At 40.2% G+C, this 21,654-nt stretch overlaps 1 protein-coding gene across 2 annotated transcripts in view; it reads right to left on the bottom strand.

Annotated features, from left to right (window-relative positions):
- The window catches only part of FRMPD4 (FERM and PDZ domain containing 4), a 283,791-nt gene extending 266,061 nt beyond the window's left edge, over positions 1 to 17,730 (bottom strand). For both annotated transcript variants that reach the window (XM_079309609.1, XM_079309608.1), the window contains exon 1: positions 17,439 to 17,730. In XM_079309609.1, the coding sequence (XP_079165735.1) occupies positions 17,439 to 17,479 (41 nt within the window). In that variant the 5' untranslated portion in view covers positions 17,480 to 17,730. The remainder of the gene's footprint in view (positions 1 to 17,438) is intronic.
- Positions 17,731 to 21,654: the final 3,924 nt, after the last annotated feature.

The following is a 21,654-nucleotide window of genomic DNA, read 5'->3' as shown; positions in this document are numbered from 1 at the left end:
AAAAACCAGCACAGAGCCACAAGGAAAGCGCTCACAACCTGCACACCACCACCTGCTGTGCTGCCAAAATAGCCCAGATCAGTACTCATGAGAGTGATTTGTATTATTTCACTGCTCAACACGAAACAGCAAGCACACAACTTCCAAGGACGGCACAAAAATAGCTTCCAGCTAATTTTTTAAGCCTATCCTAATGTTAATTTTAGCTTTGGAAAACCATCACGTGTAGCAGAACACAGAGTCCAGCACCTTCCACAAGGAAAAAAACCAGTGACATTATAGGCTCAAATTTGGATATATCTGGCATAAGAGGCTTTCATTTTCAAGCTTAGAACGCATTTTAATCATTTACATATTTATTTTCATAATAAAAAAAAAGAAATTAGGTTATTTAGCTGTACTGTGTTTGGTATCAATGAAGCCCAGGGAAAAAAAGTGGGGGGAGAAAGCCAACTGCACCATAGCTGAGTGTTCCAGCATAATGTTGCACTGCAGTGGAAGTCTATTTTGAGAAAACTATAGTTGCCAGTAGCATAGCCCTCTGAAGTCATTTTGGTACAAGTTGTCAAAATACATGTTCTTTTGAGTCTTGCTGGATTTCGAATACTTTATCTGGCCTTATTTTACAACAAAATGAAAATTTGTGACTTCCCTCTAATAAAAGTATTTGAAGAAATGTTAGGTCTGGATGAAAATAGAGTAAGTAAAATAATCTACAGTTTTATCAAGAACATGTAGGATATATGGCACAAAGTGGTATTAAACAGAGGCAAAGCTGAGCAAGGAAAGGAGGAACATAGTCTAGGTACCTTTGCACGTAAGAACTTGGGAATGGTTAATGGAATGAAATGGAGAGAAGCTGAAGAAGCTGCTGTCTGTTGGGAGCCCTAAATCTCATCTCTGCTCTGCATGCCTATGTTAGAATGAGAGAATAAAAGCCCTGGATAAGCCCAGGAAAAGGGACTGGAATCAAAAGAGTCCCTTTCCCAGGCAGCTAATTACAACTACTTAACTGTCAGACATTATACTGTTCACTACTCCATTTTTATTCGTGTATTTGCAGTGGAATTCTTTCTTCCTGGAACATCCTAATTCCTGGTACTCAGGAGTGACAGATGTTGGCTCAGATCTCCAGCCTTCAGAGGGGGTATGAAATGCACAGCATCCAAAGAAGGGCAGAAATTCTGCAACACCATTGTGCCTAATGACATTTTCTACCAGCTACTGCCAAATGGTTTCCCAGATCTGCTCATCAGGGACATCTGGTATTCTGCATTAGCCAATATGAACTGGTCTGGAACACTCAATAGTCTCAGGAATGTGGTGTAAATTTTCATACCTAAAGATGCTTCTTTTTGTGATAACAAAGTTACTTGGACTCATCTGTAGCTTTTGGAGGTCACCAAAATTTTAGATTGTATCACAACATTGCAAATGGGCTCTGTAGTTCACCTATACACTTGCCTCAGCAGCTATCCAATCTCATTTGGCATCCAGCCTTTTTAGTTTCTGGAATGATTTCTTCAATGATTCTGCATGGTCTGTAGACAGCTTCTGAAATAAACTCTCACAGAAGTTGATGTACACAAAACTAGGTAACAGCAGTTCACTTTTGCATACCAAGTAGAAAATGTAGGGACACTCTTGCCCTCTGTTTTTTTTTATTTATTCTACAGTTTCTGTAAACAAGTGAACATTTAAATTGCTGGGGAAAAAACTGCAGAAATCTAAACATAAATCATCATAATTTAATTTACCAACAAACACTCATCAGCTGACCAACAGCATGTCTTCCAGATTCTCATCACTTTATTTACTGTTTATCCTCTCCAAGTGGAAAAATGGTGATAGAATTCAATTTTGTTTTTTACCAACACAGAGACTGCTACATTCAGAATACCCTTCTAAATTACAGTTTATATTAAGAATTAAGTGCTCTGCTGTGCAGCCCATGGAAGATGGATGAGAAGACACTTTTCCCAATGAAGCAGAAGAAAGCTTAAGGCTCGTGTTTTCTTTGCAGTAGCAATATGTTACACCAACAAATACAATAGAACATTTTCCAAAATGTTATTCCTCATGAAGCTTTCTCCATACTAAGGCCAAATACAGCTGAAATCTGTAGCAAACTGACCTTTGAATCTTTTTGCCTAATTTCATCAGCAATAAGTCAAATTACATGCCACAAAACTGCAGATTCTAACATATTTTATGCTAAAGCAGGCTATAACATTCCAGAAAAATCCAGCTCTTGATGGTATTTAAGACTCACAAGGAGCACAACTATCAAACAAGAGTTCATTTTAGACACACACATTGTTTCATAAAACTTCTCCCTTTTAATTGTTTCTTTTCTTTAACTGCTCTGGAGGTCCAAAGTTTTTGATGAAATAAGAGTAAATATCAAACCCATGCTTTACCTCACCTGAAAATTTAGTTTTGTTCATCTCTAAGAAAGTTGTCTTTTTTAATCAGTTTCTAAATATTCATCAGCATTTGGGAGTTCTTCCTATAGCATTTTTTTAAAACAGTATCTGAAACTACACACAGTGTTCCAGGAGAGCATGAATTGCCTCACCAGATCTTCAAATCTATTTTCCATTACAGTGGAAACTAAGCAATTCTTTATGAAACATTGCCAAGTCCACCCCATGGATGAACAGAAAACTCTGGTTTTAGAGCCTACCATTGAATGCTGATGGGTTTTCTACAAGTAACTCAGGAAAAATATTTTGCAAATGATTAAGAAGTTGTAATCCAGTAACATGAATAAAAAGCTACTTTTAAACTACTGACAGACATGTCATACTAAGCATTCTCAGCAAAAGCATTTCTCCTGATTTTCTGAACTGTGTAAATAAAAATCAGATGGGAAAAAAAGAATTTAAAAAAAGAAAGAAAAAAAGAAAGAAAGCAGGGAAAAGAAAAAAGCCTACCAGTAATGCTTTTGGAATTTCCATCCAAGAGAGCAGTCTCCTGGCTAAATCCAGAAGAAAGTGATCTTGACTGCAGGTGATGCACTCTTCTGACACCAAGTGCCACTGCAATCAATCAGAATCACTATAGGAACATGGGGCAGAGGAAAGCAGACAGTTTTAAAATTGAAATGTGAAAAGTGCATTTTTAATGTGAGCATGGGTATTTTTAATTATGCACTATAAAGGCATATTTCAGGAAAATTCTGCATGGAAATAGCATGTCCTTTAGAAAATTCTTAATGTCCAGTATGTACCTGGCGTAATAAAATTACAAAGGCGGCCTTAAATTTCAAAAACCAGCTTGAATTTTTTACATCCTCATATGGAATTTCAGTGCTCATCAGCTTATAGACTACCAGATACCAAACTCCCACTTCTTTCTAAGAGGAAAAAATAAATAGTAAAAAATTGTCTTTAATTGTTGGGGTTTTGTTCCACTCCACAACAATGAAATAAAAAGCAACATGCAACAAACCAGACAATCAGAACTAGTGGCTTCTTCTGGAGGAAAATTCTCTCCCATGTTTTGCCAGGTGACAGTTTAATTCTGTGATCTGATCCTTACAATGAGCTCAGTGCCTGGTCATTACAGAGGTTAAGTTTTCCTTCCAGGTGATCAACATCCTTATCACTAAGTATTTGTATGTGTTCATAAACGTCAAAAAAATACTAAACAAGTCACCAGGCATTAACTGCAGAAATACCTTTCTCAGAGGTGAAATAGTACTCTTTTCTTCTACTATGAAACAGCACAACTTTCATTACAATAGGCCTAAGTTACAAAAGTCTAATTTGAGAATGGAAAGTCATGATCTTTGCCTCCAAAATGACTGTTCACTTATATAGCAAAGACTCTCAACAGATATTTTATAGGAGCTGTACAGTAAGCTGAGTGGGCATGTGTACACAAGGATACATTTACAGACCTCTAAATCAACAAACATGCAACTCCTTAGTCATTATTAACGCTGGGGTTTCAGCAAATTATTCAAAACAGCTGCTGGACTAGGTTTGCCAGTGTGAAGAACAGATCATGTCCTCTTTCAGTGTAATCCAAATTGCACATCCCTGCTGAAGAGCCTGCCAAGGCTGGGAACTGTCACACCCAGAAGCACTCCATCAGCACAGGGAAGCAGACCCAGGATTTTCACAGCCTCAAGCTGCATCAAGGAAAATTCAGTTGGGTATTAGGAAAAGGTTTTTCACTGAAAGACTGATAAAGTACTGGAATGGTCTGCCCAGGGAGGTGTGGATGTGTTTAAAGAAAGACTGGATGTGGCACTCAGTGCCATGCTCTAGTTGAGGTGTTAGAACATGGGTTGAACTTGATTATCTTGAAGGTCTCTTCCAACCTGGTTATTCTGTGAATTCTATGAGGATATGTAGGGCAGGTTTCCTTCCCTCACCCAACCTGACAGCAGTGGAGGGCTGCAGCTCTGTGCTGAGGGCTCTGCATTTTCTCTGCTCAGGTACAAGGGGCAGCTGTGGCTGGTCAGACACTCAGCTGGCACTGGGACAGGCAGGTCCTACCAGATGAAATCAGAGCAACACTTAAGCCTGCAAAGAAAGTTCTGGCTGGGATTCAAGTTGCACTGTTATTTACTGAGCAAAGAGATGCTGCACACAGGGTTATTTGGCTTATGCAGTGTGCACAGTCTGGCTGGAAGGAGAAAAATCCACCACATTTTAGTTGCAAGGTCTGTGCCACTCAGCTCAGAAAGAAAAAAAAAAGAAGTAAAGATAGAATAAAACTAATGTATGTGAGAAACAAAGTAGCTATGCTGTTCTCACTTACTTAACTTTCGCAAAGACTAAACAAAAGCAAAAGTAAAGTTTCCTTATGGTTTCATGTAACATTAAACCAACTTTACAGCTTCCTGTCACTGTTCACTAAAGGCAGAATCACCATGAATTTGCTGTCTAATGCTCAGAACTGTTCTCTCCTAAACATAATTATAAATGAAAGCCTAAACCACCTATTCCCTCAGTACCTTTAAAAGCTAGAATACTGAATTAATTAATAAAAAAGGGATGTGGATCAAGAAGATGTCTTTATTGTGGTAAGAGTGCCACACACACGTGCCTGTGCCCCTGCCAACAGTGCCCAGCAGTCCAAATAGGACAACTGGTGAGTCAGCATTAAATATTCACTCTAAAAAGGGGGGCTAGTGACAGAAAGCTGCTTGAGTTGGAAACTGACTGGAGGAAGATGGAGGAAAAGAACTAAAACAGCAAACCATACCACAGAAATTGAGAGACAAACTGTTTTCTGCTCACTGTCACACTTGTAGAAGGAAAAAAAAAACATTCTGAACACTGAGTAGATTAAATGTCAGTTCTTATAATTACAGCCTGGTAAACAAATATATAAAAATATTACTGGTAACGTTTTATGCAGCTAGAATAAATTTCAGCCATTTTGAAATAACATCCAGTAGAACAGGTATTGTCTCCTCTAATTGGAAAGCTGTTCATTACAGCACTGAATTATGAACCATTTGAAAAAAAAAATTGAAATTAATGCTGCCTTACCTTCTTCCATGAAAGAAACATTTTAAACATTTAACATGAAAATAGAATTTCTCTTTTTTTAGAACCAGCACTTAACATGAGAAAATGGGATGAACTCTGACATTAACGGTTAAAGAATACTAATGAAAGGAAAACACTCCCAAAAACATGCATTTGTCTAGTCATTACAAGGCTAAAGAACACTATGAGGTTTGGACAAGCTTTAGAAAACACAACAAAAAACCAAATCAACATTCTGCCATTAAGGAAATAAAAGGTACTTTTGCTGAGATGAAGGAGGAGGCTTGCAGTGACATCTGAAAGAGTGAAATTCATCCTTTACCCTTTATGTAGCAGGCTACTACTAAAGTCTATTAGACAGTCACAGCACCAAGTAGCACACCCAGATGCCATGGACAACTTGAATCCAACAGGACAACTACAGAAACAAGTGACAGGGGCAAAGAATCTGCCATTTCAGAACACCCTGTCTCAACAAGACCTTCACAGGACCTTAATGCCTACTAAAGCCATCAGAAGAGAAGAATAATAATCAATGTTTGCTTTGAAAGAACACACCTTTGTATCAGTAAACAAATATTCAATATATTGAGCATTAAAAAAAAAAATATATTGGAAGTGTTTTTTATCCAAACATGTCAACTAAAGAAAAACAGACTTGTATTTCACTGTTCATATTCCATGAATATTACTTCTAAAGTGATCTTTTGTAAGGCAAGCTAGCTATAAGTCATGCAGATGGATTATGTTAGCCACCTAGAAAAAAGTGTAAAAACTACAGTATTTTTAATTGTGCATCCTGAGAGTACTTCTTTTGATATACTATGTATTTTTACAATAAAACACCCAAACTAAAAGAGCTTTAGTAGCTCCCAATTAATTTTTTTCTATAGAATCATTTGTTGTGAGGCTTTTTAGAGTTTCCCTTTAGACACATCCTTCAAGATCCCCATAACCACCATCTTTTTTAGACCACATATTTAGTGAGGTGGTAGAGTTGATGGATAAGCATTGCAAAGTATGAAAGTGATCAACAAGGAAGGGCCATATATGTATAAGAAATGAAAGAAGATACAGAAGGAAGAGAAAAACTGCTTTATGGAAATTCCTCAAAGTTTACTACTACTGCTGCTGTTAAAAAATAGAAAGTCACATGGTTCAAAGCATAATTAAAAATTCAGGCTACTTATGCACCTATAAAACTCCCACTTCCAGTTTAAAAATGAAGAGCATTTGAAAAGCAAGCCATTAATAATCTCTAGTTATTTTTCTGTGGTCTCAGAAGTAGCACAGACACACTATACTTGCTTCTGTAAAAAGTTCTTTCCAAGCTCAGAAATAGAACATTTGAAAGAAACCTTTTATCTCCTCAGACAGCTTCCAGAATCTGGGAAACACATCCACAGAAAGAATGTAACTGCAAACTTGCTGCTAGGAACGAACACAGGTTCATTATTTAAAAGATAACCAAAGAAAATTAAACAACCTCTCATTTATCCTGGACAGTTCAACCTTCTACTACAAGCAATCTAGGAAAATTAATCCCTTGGACCACCACACTCCTCTGCTGCCTAATAAAGTAAAAATATTATTAGAAATCTGCTTTTAAACACAACAGGAAGCCAGTTTCTTTAGACTGTATGGCATGGGAGCAAGGGTGCAACACCTTCATGCTGCAGGATGTGCAAGACTCACAAAGCTGCATTTAGCACACAGAACCTGCACTTGGTCTCCCAGTGCCCAAGCAAAGCCAGGTCAAGTCAAGGCAGCAGAACAGGCTCCAAAGGCAGCAAAAGGAAGCAAGAGGAACTAGGAAAGATCTGAGGAATTTCAGAGGGGCTGAAGCAGCTTTTCCTCACTCCAAGCCATCTTTTGCAGAAACTCCCTCCTTCCTGGATTTTCTCCTGTGTGGGGTTCCATGCAGCCTCCCCACTTCCCAGAGGTTCCTGCAGGAAGGTTTCATCTCCATGCTCCCACCACCAAATGGGGTGCAATGTAACAGAGCACAGCATACACCAGAAGCTTCATTTCCCCTTCTCCCCTTCCACCTCCATGCCAACATGCTTCAATCACTTCTGCCAAGCCAGTTTAGATATCTACCAGCAGGAACTAAACAAACCAAAACCAGTTTTCTCGTGGTTTTAGTCCCTGAAGTAGCTCACCACGGTGTGAGACAAAGGGCTGCAGGGGACAAAACTGAAAAGCAAAAGGAATTGGAAATCACAGCCCACAGCCTCATTAGGTCTTCTCCAGGAGATGCTACGTGAGGCTGATCATACTACAGAAGTTCCCTCTCAAAGTGCCTCAGAGCACAAGGGCTTAGTCCTAATTCTTCCCCATACCAAATAGAAATAAATCAAAGAAAGCCAAATGCCTTCTGGTGTTTTGGACCTTTGTTTTTTTAAGCCAAAATGAAACATAAATACATTCCCCAACAACTACAGATTTTGCAGTCAAGTTATCTGCATTCAAAGAGGGGAAGGTCACAGGGCCCATCAGTGAACCAATGCAGGAGATGCAGGAGTTGAGCTTCACCCTGAGAAAAGGCATCATCCTGATTACAGGGTCTCTGAGACACAAAATGCACAGGAAGCCAAGGACCACCTTGTTATTTCATGTGTTGAGATAGTTCAAGCTTGGTCACCAGAAACCCCTCAGAAAAATAAAGGCTTTCAAGCAGAAACTCACTACCTTAGAAGACAAAAAAGTTGTTTCTGTTCCAATGTTGGAGTGAATTCTTCCATTTTTTAAAACAGCAGTCACACAGATTAGAGCACATCTCACCAATTAATTCAACCAGCCTTATGAAGCAAATAAACTCCTACCCAGGCAACAATGCAAACTCACCTTCACATAAAGATCAGCTAGTCTTGAACTATTAGTTCAAAAGGCAAATTATAGCCCCCACCCAATACAACATTCATTAAACTCCTTCTCCAATTTCTCTCTTTCTACCTTTGCCATTCCTCCCCTATTACATGCTGTAGCCCAAATTCACCCTGCCTTCAAAGCTGAGAAGTCAAGTACAGATCATTCCCCACGTGCAGTTTTTTTCCTGTCCCCCTTCACTGTGTGCCCTGACACGGGAGAGGGCACTCCTTGTAAACATGACAGGTAACACATAATACATTATGCAAAGCAAAGACCTAGGCAGATAGCCAATTTCATGAGAAAACTATCTGCCTGTCCCACTGGGGAAAAAAGTCTTCAAAGATAAAAATTAAAAATTCAGTTAACATCATCCGTAGCTTGCGACAAGTCAAAAAAAAAAAAAAAAAAAGAAAAAAAGAAACAAGAAAAGCAGATGCCTTTAAATGGCAACTTCCATATGATCCAAAACCTAATGCCAATAAAAAACCTATGAAATATGACAATATCTACCTGAACAGATACAGTACTTTTTGACTTATCAGCCACACTGTACAGTCAAAACAAAACTTGTGTCTTTTCCATGACAGAGGTACACAACCTGCTAGATATTGCAGTGTTAAACACAGACCACCCCCTTCTAGGGTGGGTAAGTTGACACTACCATACATAACATTCAATTTTATTTCTTTTTCATGGGATAAAGGTCTAACATCACAAGCCAAGAAAATTCATAGGATCATAGAATGGTCCACAGGATCATAGAATGGTCTGGGTTTGAAAGGAAGATCATCTAGTTCCAGCCCCAGTCTGCTGGAGCAGGCTCTTCTGTGCAATCTCTGCTGTCTCAAGGCTCCTGTCACAGATGCCTCAAGGCTTGTCACAGCCTCATTTAGAGCAAGTCAAAGTCAGTGCCATCACTCAGGCATTCAGGTAATGAAGCATCCTGCCTCTACAAATCTGCTTAGAGATGGAATATTTCCAGACTTCTTCTCCAGTTCTCTTCTGCTCTATTTCAGTCAAACAGGGAGCCCAAGTGAAATAAGGCAGCTCGGACATGTAACACATGCCTGGCTTGTTTTACATGGCTGGTGCTACTGCTACTACTCCTGGTAGCAGTTACTGCCTAAAGAATAACTTTGCTTTCCAAACATATGAGGACTGCCAAATCCAGGGGAATACAATCACAAATTCAAGATTAAGAACAAACAGTGAAACTGCAAAATCTATTAGCAACATAAGCAAAACCTTATGGGCTGCATAATGCTGGAAAACTATTTTAAACAAATATGTAAGCACTTAGATTAGAAAGGCTGACAGTTTATCTGAACAATTAAAAATCCATCATGCACAAACCTTTATGAAAGCCTTCACTCTAAATAAGGAACAATCCGTACTGAAAAGTTCTACAAATAGTGATTTTAGATTTTCTTCTTAAACAATGTTAGTTTTAAAAATAAACTCCTTAAAAATTAGCAAAAAGGACATATAAAGAAATTCTGAAGAAGAGAAGGGAGATTTTTTTGGTCTTTTTGATTGTTTATGCAAATCACTTAGTAGTTTTCATCAATCCACACATCACACCTTTTTGTTTTGATTATCTATAGATATAAAAAAATCATAATACCTTGCAATATCCCAAGCCTCTTTCCCTTAAGCCTTAAAAAAATTTCAGCAAAATCCAAAAATAAACTGTCAAGAGCCAGATCATAAGAAGATTCATTCTCAATATTTGACTCTAGCATACAAATATTCCTTCTTAGTCTTTACCCCCTTCTTTCGTTTCTGTGTTTAAATTAAGTTTTTACCAGCAGTTCTGAAAATCTTGCAAGAGATTCATCTATTCTGCAGAGCTTTATCTCCCCACAGTCCCATAGCTAAAACTCATACCTGACAAGTCCACTCACTAACTTTATTATAATTAAAAATGTTGGTTATTATAACTAATGAAAAGTCATTTCTCAGTTTGTGGCCAATAATCAACATATTAAAGGGAGTTTCTGCACGCTCTAAACTAAAGGAATACTGGTAGAAACTTCTACAACACCAGGTCCTAATTTAGGTCAGAGGGACTTTTGAGTCCTGAGTACTTTACATCTCTAGCTCCAATGTACTTTCACAGGTTTAGATTTTAAGCAGTGTGGATTTCACTAGGATTTAAAATGCAATTACTTACTGAAATTTATATTACTGGCACTGTTATTTGCTTCATTTCCAGTCAATGGAATAATTAGCAGAAACAGAGACTCACTGATTATTTCAGAGGTCTTTAAACATACCTTCAATAAATGTGCAGCTTTTTCACTTCACAGATTTCTTCAAGGTATGTCACAAAACTAATCACTTTACTCATTATTACAAAAAAGCAGCTTTAAATGCAGTTTGGTATTATCAGAAGTCAATTCCTGTTCAAGCATGTAGCTGTAGTATTTAAACATGGATACTTTATCAGCACCAAAACTTTCCATAACGTGTATCCAAATAGGTCATATGCAAACAGTCAAGAAAAAGAGTATTTCACATACCTGGATGGTGTTCCCTGATTTAATTGAGCTATTTGTGCATCACACAGTAGGACTGGAACCCAAAATTACCTTTCCTTTCCTCACACTGGATTTTTTGCATTATTTGTCTATAGCAGCTAGAGATCCTTCCCAGATGATGGCTCATTTTATGAGAGGTGGTGGCTCCTACACGACTTTAGTCAATTCTTTGTCCCATCAGTCAGATACAAAGTTGGGACAGATCTGACAAACTGCTTGGAAATGCTTTCAGGAGCAGTAAAATCCCCATTCTGCACCACATTATGAGTGGAGCTGAGACCATGTGTCATCCTCTCATTATTTCAGGTCATGGTTTGTATTCCCTATGAACAGCCTGGTACACTTCCATAATGATCTAGAATGCTACAAAATATAGTAACATATCCTCATTTTTTTATTACTCTATGGTGAGAATTTTTTTTTCAATTAAACTGAAATTTCCCACATGAATCTGTCAGGCTGAAAAGCAGGATTCTCAAAACAAACCAAACAACCAAATCATACCATGAACAAGCAAACCTTCTCTCCCATTAAAAAACTAAACATAAACTGTAAAATACCTGAAGAAGTTCATCCTGGTACCAGTGCAATAGAGGCAAAAAAATCCAGAAAGAAAACCTTCTTCTGTCTTCTCACACCATATAAAAAATTTTAACAGAGTGACTTAAACATGCACATACAAGAACATTGCAGGCTACAATTATAAGAGAAACTATCACAAGATTCTTGATTTGGCCATGTCATCAACAATTTTACATTACAGACTGAAGTCCTTCAAAACAAACAAAAAAAAACAACTTTCTAGAAATAAAAGTGTTATATCAAACCTGCATAAATTCTCAAAGTTTTCATTCCATTTTCTTCAGTAATGAGTAGAGTAAGAGAAAGAAAGCATTACTTGGAGTTTATTCTCTTTTTTTTTTTTTGCTTTCTCAAAAATTTCTGGAGACAATGTTGCTTGTGGAATAGAGAACACAGATTTAGCAGAGTTGTTTCATCATTTACTGGCCACTTGACAAGTTTACAGCAGTTCATAACATAAGGAGTGATTTTAATAAATCTCTAAATTGCTGAAGTCACAATGACATACAACATTACCAACATCACAAACATTAAAGTATGTCTTTATTATGTGTGTCAGCTAACAAAACAAAAGAGACAAATAATAAAATATATAAGGCAAAGCTCCTATATTAATGTGACTAGGCAAATGTGCCCCTAAATGTAATGCAGCCCTCAAGAAAAAAGGCTGAAATGAATTACTGGTTATTTGAATTATCATCCAGTATAATAAAATCCTTTCTGGAATTAAATTACCTCCTTTGAACATAAAAAGGATAATCATAGGCTTTCTAACTGAGTCTTTTGTAAATACTGAAAATAACTTACAAGCTACAATATTGTCATTGCAAAGAATTCTCATAAAAATTGTTCCAAAAATCATATTCAAAACAGCATCAGTTAGTTAATCACACTTTCAATTGTCTCTCCATTAAGACAGGGGTTTTTTAAACTTCACAGGAAAATAAAAACTTGGCAAGGAAAATCACAAATAAAGAAAGGTGATATTCTGATGAAGACAGAGAAGCATCTCAAAATCTTTAATTAATTAAAAAAAAAAAAAACAAAAACACAAAAACAAAACCACAAACAGTGAACAACAGATGGGCTAATTTTAGAACTTTAAGTCTAAAAAACATACATCTGCTTGGCTGCATAAAAATAACTAAACCATGAAGAAAAGCAACTCACTTCCCAAAAAAACCAAAACAAACAAACAACAAAAGCAAACAAAAACACAACAGAGAGTACTCAGAAGATAGAGGCACAGCTTCTAGTCTGGTACATTTTAAGACAGATCTAGGAGAGAGCCTTTCACACCAGTCTGGCAGGACATCTAATGACAGGATCTGGAGAGAACAATCTGAGCATAGAATTACAAAGGCTGGACAGGCAGAAAACAAATGCAAGGCTCCACATCAGTTTAGGCTTCTTTTACTTTCATAAGCAGCAAGAACCCGAAAGTCCAAACATCTGTGCAGGTACCAAGTCTGTCTACCTGACTAGAGAGGGCCAGCTATGGAAAGACAAACACAAAAGATAAGAATGCGAGATTTATCCACACTAATGCAAAAGAACTTGGTAGGAAGTTCCTTCTCAGTTAGAAACCCAGCCTCAGGTTTACCATAATTACAGCAAAAAAAAAAAAAAAAAAAAAAAAAAAAAAAAAAAAAAAAAAAACCAACATATTTGACTGTTCTCTGAAAAAAAGAGCTTGCAGGGTTAAGGGATTCTTTTGTTGTCATTTTAAAGCCAATTCCAAGAGCCTGGCTAGCAAGGATATGGCTATTCAAATCCCATTTTAATGAAATAAATTTAAACTCAAGGATAATAGATAGCAATGCTAAACCTGAGCATTTAAGTAAAGATCCAGATAAGACAAATTTACCTACCCCATACAACAAACTGGATTTGCTGCTAAGGGCAGGTCCAAACCTTCCTGCTATCCTCCTGTTTGTTATATGAGGTTAAGTCTCCATTCATTATACTTTTAACAGCTACAGTGAGGTCTAGATTTCTACTTTTTATCCCATACTGCAGGTCTGTTTCTTGAAGACTTTCTTTCTGGTGAGAAATTACTCCATGAGCTCAGAACTTCTCCCACAAATGTGTGAAAGAGTTGTCCACCCTACCCTCAGCAGTATTGCCACAGCTTAGAACCTGATGGCCACTCATGCACAGTATTGCCATTTCCTCCCTAGTGTTACCTGGAAAAGTTACAAACAGGGGCACAGGAGCTTTAAATCCCTAGGGTCCCTACCCCACTCAGTCACATTCAGGTGATATCCAGACAACCATCTTTCCATATCAAAGTTTCCTTCCTGCTGTGAAAGTTCTGAAATAGAACTGACCTCAACAGACATCACAAAAACAGTCATTCCCAGTAAAAAAAAATCCAACTAAAAATATATTTTATGAATATAGGCTTTAATTCTTTTTAAGTTCCATTCACTATTCTGACCTATTGTTTCACAGTTCATCTGTCCAGTACTGACTAGAAACTTGACACTATGCCCTTTTCTCAGATTTACCTTGATCTGAAAACAGTTTCATGTTCAGAACAGCAGCACCATTCTTTCTCCACTGCCTATACCTATGCTCAAGAATCACAACTTCTCTCTTATTCTTTCTCCAAGCACATGCTAAAAGGAATTGAGAGAATACCAGGCATGACAGACTTCTGAACCAACCTGAGCTGCAGTTGAGCACTTACCTATGGACTGATCCTCCATCCCAAATTACAGATGCTACCACACCATACATGTGTGCTGCCCACACTACAGAAATATTCACCTGTCTTGCATAGCTCCACATCAGAGCACTGATCCATTAAACAAGGTTTCTCAATCATTCTCTACACTTGGAAATTCATTACAATAAAAGGCATGTTTGTGTTCTTTTCCTCCAGAGAATGACACCGTAAGATTTACACCAAAACACTTACTCCACACCACTACCAGATCGGTGAATTTCCAAAGCAGGATGGGGGAGAGGCTATGTCAGGGAAAGTGTGATCACTATTTCTACATGGTATTCCTGTTTTCAATGTCTGATGGCTATCTCCAAACTTTCAAAATCAACAGAAACTTTATCACAAAGCATCTCTATGTCTCTGCATAGTGCACAATGTGACAGACCTACAAAGTCAAGGAAAGGACAAGATTACCAGAGATCATCTTTGTCAAAAAAACCAGTTTGTCATTCTCTCTCATTTCTGTACATAATCCTTTTTCAGATTATGCCCATATTTTCCACTTACCCAGCAAGTATGGACAATTGTTGAAGCCATTATAGAAGCAGAGTCTCTAAAAGAACCTGAACACAAAGGTATCACATAAAAAACCCACATAGATAATTAAAATATAAAAAATTTTGTATGCTATGTAAAATTTTATATCTAGTAGCCACCCTCTAGGACTTGAAACCTCATTTTAAGCTTACTCCAGATTTAAAAAAAAATATATGTTAATTGATCAAGACAAAATTTAAATTGTTACCAGATCCATTAAAATCATATAATGACCTTAGGAAGTATCTCTTCCAGTAGTCATGAACAGCAGAGCTTAGGTGTGCCACTGCCTGCAGAATCAAAGCTGCAGACTAAAACTGTAATAAAAGACTTGCCACTTAAAATGAGGAGACCTGAATGCACAACAAAATAAAATTTAAAATAAGTTCAGCACCAGCTATGTTCAAAACTTCTGTAGGTAATCTGCCTGTAAGATGACAGTCTCCGTTAAATATTTTCTTCACAAAGGCCTTCCTTCTAACAGCAAACAACTGGTATTTTTGGGCAAACTCGTTTTCCAACCCAAATGCACAAAGGGACTAAAAATGGGGTTCACACTGGAACCTGTCTTCTCCATGAAGCTCTCATCAAATTGGAATAGATACCTGGCTGTAACCTAGGAAACAGCAAATAAAGTCAAGTCCTGTGTAAACTATTATGTCTTTTAACAACCGGAAAATAAGAAATAAAAAGTGCAGCTCAGTACAGAAATCATTTACTGCAATCTACAAGACAAACACAGGCCGTAAGTATTTCACATCCTTAAATGAAGTGGAGGCCGATACAAGCACTGAAACTTGAAATTTCATTTCAGAAGGAACCTTCAGGTTCTTCTGAAGAATTTCTATGATCTGTCTTTACTTAAATACAAATCTTAGTTCTGTCTTCAAGTACGCAGCAAGCTATAGATTTTGTACACACCAAGACAGACCCAAGCTTACAATATATATATATATATCTAAAACCTGCCATGCACCTGACATAATAAAATTTTTGAATGGCACATCCCTTTCTCAGCCTTTGATTCTAGACCAAGTGTGACATGAAGACCTGGGAGTTTTTCTAAAAGGGAGCTTTTCTAAAACATAATTTCCAAAGAAAAAGGAGAAGGTCATGCAATTCAATTTACCTGTAAATAAATACCACAATACATGACCTATTCCTTATCTATGTGAGCACATTTTCCCTCTCCTCAAAGTTTGTGCTGTAGCTCCTGCTGCTGCAGCTCTAGCGGTATCAGCCAGTAACACCACCCAAGGCAAGCCGAGGGGGCCGCTTGTATTGTCACTGTCACACGGTGTAAAATTGCTGAGAGCAGGACGAGACAATGATGTGCTTGAATGACAGCAGCTGTTGTGTGCTGGCATGCCACAAGCAGGGCTGTAATCACAGCCAGGTGCGATGGTGGGAATTTTGGGGGATAAAGGCAGTGCCTGCACCTGTGGCACTTGGTAACTTCCAGCCATGCAATATTTGTTCTTTACAGACCATCTGTCATTTTGACAAGCTCCTACCTGACCGTCACTGGAGCAAGCCACCTTTTCTATTTCCTTAACAAGGCCTTTCTACCTTTTGTACAACATCCAATTTCTCAATGCCTCATACGTGCCTCATAAACAGAAAAGGATATGGTAACTATGGTGTAGGAACCAGTGAATCATAAGAATTTGAAACACTCCTAGTTACAGTGATCAAAGCTAAATCCTTTAGGAAGATTATCCACACCAGAACCCTGAAAAAAAAAAAAAAAATGCAACTCGAGTACTTTGGTACTGCATCTTTGCGATAAAGCACAATCCCCTGTGCAGCTGCGAAGGGCCAGCTCCAGTTACGCGTAACTACGGTGGAACATTGTACCGGGGCTGCTGTGCTCCTTGATCTATCTATGCAGCTCCAGGCCTGGCAACCAGCTGCAAACGCAACAGTCCACAGGCTGAGACCACAACTCTGAGGCCGTTCAAGAGAAGGTTTATTCGGAAAACAAAGAAATAGAGCAAAATAATACAAATCAACCCCACATTTAAACAACGAGAAGTGGGAGCCTTCCAAGCAAGGGTAAAAGACGCCAAATGCCCTGGCGTCCCTGCGCCCATCTCCGTGTGGAACGGCGGAGGGGCAGCGCTCACCGGCGATGCGAGCGGCGATGCGAGCCCTTCTCCCACAGACGGCTCCGGGAGCGGAGCGGGGCGGAGGGCAGCACACCCTGAGCGCAGCCCGGCCAGGCTGCCCGCTCCTCGCAACTTCGCCCCCGCCCCGGCAGATGACCAAGACCCGCACCGCGCCACCAGCCCCGAACACCAGCACACCCCTCGCACACCGCACCGCGCCCGGCTCCGGCCCCTGTCGCCGCTTTTGCATTTCCAGCAGCACCCCGGCCACCCATTCGGGTCTCACGGAGGGCACCGCTCTCGCCCAACTGCGGCCGCAGTTCATTGTCCCTTCGCAAGGAGAGGGGCACAACCCATCCCACGCAGGGACACCGGCGCGGCCCGGGGATGGCAGGGACCGCGAGCCCCCGCCGCCCCACCCCGGCAGTGAGACCCCCGCCCCGCTGCCAGAGAAGTTGGGAGCGGCTCCCGGCGCCGGGCACCCCATCCCTCCCTGCCCCGCAGGACACGGGCAGCGCCCACGGGTCGCGGAGCAGCAGCGGCGGCGGCAAATACCTACCCGGAGAGCTTCCCAATCTTCACAAAGCTAAACACATCCATCCATGCGGCCGGCTAGCTCTGCCCGTCACACTCACTCACTCCAGCAGCGGCGGCGGCGGCAGCAGCAGCAGCTCCATGTCGGTAGAAGGTTGCGTCCAGCGGCAGCAACAGCCCTTGCAAGAAAGCAGGAGCCGGCGGAGACAGCGGCTGCTACCCCCCTCCGGCGGGGAGCTGGGCGTGCAGCATCTCGCAGGACCGGCGCTCATCTGCGCGCAGCCCTCCCCCTGCGCTCCGCCCGCCCGCTCCCGCCTGCCGAGCGCTCTCCGGGGCGAGTCCGGAGCGGAGCCGAGCCGAGCGGGCGGCGGGGAACGCCGCGGGAGCGGAGCCCGCGGGGAGCGGAGCCCGGCAGGAGCGCTGCCCGCAGCCCGCGCTCCGGGAGCCGGAGGGGAGGCGGCAGCGCTCCGCCGCCCCTCTGCGGTACCCCGGAGCAGGAGGAGCGGGCGCTGAGCAGGGTGCACGGTGTATCTGTCGGGTGGCTCCTCTCGCCGGTGCTCCGCTCGGTGGATCGCCGTTCCAGCCCGCGGCGGCGCTGCGGCCGAGCCCAGCGCTCCCCCGGCGCCTCCCGGGCCGCGGTGCCGGGAAGGAGGGCAGGGGTCGGTCGGGGTGTGCGGGGCACCGCCGCGGTTCCCCGGGCAGGGGCCGGAGCGCTGAGCCAGAGGGGAGGGGAGCCCTGGTAAGCAGGAGGCGACGCCTCCCCGGTCCGGGAGCAGCACCCTGGGCCTTGCAGAGCAAAAACTTGGGGAAGCAGAGAACCGTCCGTGTTTTGACCATCACACTGCTCCGTGCAGCTCCCCAGGGTGGGGAAGGGCTTTGGGCCTTCAGCCCTATGCTCTGAGTGCTCGTCCGTGGTGGAGGGAGGACAGGCACCGGGCTGAAATCCACCGCCGGGCTTCTGGCACATCCTGTGACCTCTCTGGACATGCCAGGAAAGAGACCTGAGCGGGCCAGTCCTCGTTGTGACGGGAACATGACAAGGCCGGTTTGTGGCAACATAATCAAAGTCAAGCATTCTTCATATCACCTCTTCTGGAAAAATGATAAATCCAGGGCTCCTGACACAAGAACAATACAGATACATTGCCTTGTACTTAAGTCCTGCATCAGGCTTTAAATGAGGCACTGGAGTTCAGGTCTCCTTAAGTTTCCTCTGAGTGAGCAGAACAGGAAGGCAGGTGAAATTCAAATTCATCTCCATGCAAACTCTGCACTGTAATGCAATAATTCTCAGTATGAGAATGGATTTTCTCCACTCAAGTGTTTTCATTTGTGTGTTTGTTCTCTGAATAGTTTGATATGTGCTTTACTTTGTGCCTTCACAGAGTTTCAGTCTCTTCTGCAGGCTTGCACCTGTACTCTCCCACAGCCAAGAACTTAGAAAATTACAGTAGAGCTCTACACATATGTAGTCAGATGAAAACAATGCACTTTTTTAATATTAAAACTTGTATTGATAAGAGAACAGAAAGAACAGGCCGTACTAACACTCAGTGTGAGTTGGGTTTCAAACTATTCTTTAAAACAATAGCAACAAAGAATGATTGATCATCTATTTATACTGGGAGAACATTGAACTGCCAGCTAAAAAGCACTTGCTGGTATAGCATAGCTGTAAATGGCTTGGGCATGTTCTGAAACACCATATGAAATATTTTGTACTAGTGCATCAAAATATTTATGTGGTACTTACGTGTACTCTATTTATTGTTATACTAGATTCTTTAAAACTGCAGAACCTGTGCCTGTCATTTATGCTGCTCTATTGATTGGTAAAAGCTACAAAGATAACACAGTTTCAGCTGGTTAGAAACTGATTTATTTATAAATCTGTCATTATTTATTTATAGACTGAGGAGATAGGCCAAGATCCTACAAAGCTAACTGGAGCTGATGAAATGATACACCATACATAAAATTAAGCACATATGTTCTGTATCAAACAGGGTTCTCATCTTGAGCACTTCATGCTCCAAGACTTCTCACATAAAGGTGCCTTAAAGCATTGTGGTGAGTGCCAGAGAAATGAAGAAATTCTAAGGGGTCACTGGAATTTTCGTGGTTTCAGAGTCTTTCAGTAGAAAGGCAAATGTGATCTTAGGATATAGTGGCTGAAGTATTTCCAGTAGAGATATATAGACAAGTAGAAAGCATAGAATCTGATCAGAAATGTCATACTCAGCTTATTAAAAAAATACATTTATGAAAAATGAGAGCAGGTGCAGGAGTGTTAAAGGTAATGAAGAATCAGCCTTATGTAAAGAAAGAATTTTGCCTAGCAAAACAAAGACTAAGAGGTAAAAAATGTTGTTTATAAACATCAGTATGGTAAACACAGGGTGTGTGGCCAAAATCATAGGCCTTTATGAAAGTCATTAAAATTTTAAATTAAGCTGAAATTATCTCCTCTTTTTTTGGCTTTCCAAATAGATACATGTCATATTGCTGTGTTTTAGGTTACTTTTATATTTTTGTTTTCCTAAGCAGAAGCTATTGCAATATTACTAATTTTCCAGAATGCCTGTGGCTATACTCTTGGACTAGCCAACATGCTGGAGGTCCATTAACAGCAGTGTCACAGGAGTCTTACTCTCAGATGTGAGACATGAAAAGGGAAGCTGGGCAAGAGTCCTTCCTACTGTGCTAAAAGCTGACAACCTTTTGGAGCTGTGCAATGTGAGTATCATGCATGGGGAAGGAGGCTGGGGTATGAGAATGAACTTTGGTTCATGGTTCTTTGGCTTCTGCTGTCATAGCAACTGGATACAAAACTGTCAGTCTCATAGTAAAAGATTAAAATTTGCCTACCCAAAGAAGCAAAGTGGTGGGCGTTGTTCTGTTTCAAGAGTGAGTGTTGATGTGTGTAGTTTGGACTGGCTTTGAAGCCATCAACTGTACATTGAAATAATATTTTGGTATTTTATCTTCATTTGCAGGAATATCAATTAGACTGTGTCATCACTGCACTCTAGCACATACATTTATACCTTTCATTTACTACAGTGGGGCTCTTCTCAATAACTACCAGAAGCTGAGGATCCAGCCTCAGCTAGTCATACCCTACCTCTATGGTACACATGTACCTGTCACTCCAAACCTTCTCTTTCTAGGAAAAGAGACATAAATTGCCTTTTGCAGGGGCTTACTTTCTTGGTTAACCCCAGTGAGAGGAAGCACAGATGCCTGCCTTTGACTAGAGGACTTTCTTCCAGATGACTAAAGTCAGGTGAAATAAAACCCATTTGAATGTGACAAAGGTACATGTAAACACTGAATGAGAACAGACAGCCAGAGACAGCAAACCAACATGTACTCAGTATCTCAGTAACAAATAATAATTGAACATGAACATTCCTAATCTTAAAGTAGGAATCTGACACCAATTCCTGGCTGTATTCTTACCATTTTACTTTTTTTTTTTTTCAGAATAATGCAGTAAATATAGCTTTTTGAGGATTTGTTACCATGTACTATTACCTTTTTATTATCCCTGGCCAGAGTAATCAAATTAAGACACTTAATACTAATGCTTTCTGTAATCATAGATATCCTTGTGTAGACTGTGGGCCAGTAAAAGCCTTAACTTCATATAGTATGGCAGTTCCTTAGGCATTTGTAGAGAAGGGAATCTGTGTCATTTTATGATGCTCCCTGCTCTGAAGGAAATGGCAGACATATGTAATATGGACAGCAATGTTATACTATCTAAACTTTAAAACCAAGTAGTCTGTAAAACCAGTAACTGTAAAGACTTAAGTTTTTAAAAACCCTGTTGTTTTGGTCCTAGAGAATCTACTATAAAGATGCTTTGTATATATCTTTATAACTGACATGAAAAAGCACTAATTTTTTGTTCCTGAGTTCAAAGGTTTTTTTGGTTTTTTTTTTTTTCTTCTGAGGCATAATAATCCCCAGAAGAAGATGCTTTGGGATTTCCTGGATACCATGCAGCACAAATTTTAGCCCTGCAGCTGGACCAATAGTATCTCTTGTCATTTATAAAATGCATCAAATTTGATCCCAGATCATTTAAATGAAGACAGGTAGAATCCTAAACCAAACACATAATATTTTAATACTTCTGTGGTCTCACTAGGTTTTCTCTCAGTGAATTAAAAACTCATCACTATAATTTTTTTGAGACTAGTCAAGGAGGGATTTAATGATTTGGAGTCTTTTAA

Source organism: Erithacus rubecula (assembly GCF_903797595.1).
Source record: "Erithacus rubecula genome assembly, chromosome: 1".
NCBI lineage: Eukaryota > Metazoa > Chordata > Aves > Passeriformes > Muscicapidae > Erithacus > Erithacus rubecula.
The sequence above is the reverse complement of the archived record's forward strand: the minus strand, read 5'-3'. Positions and strand labels throughout refer to the sequence as shown.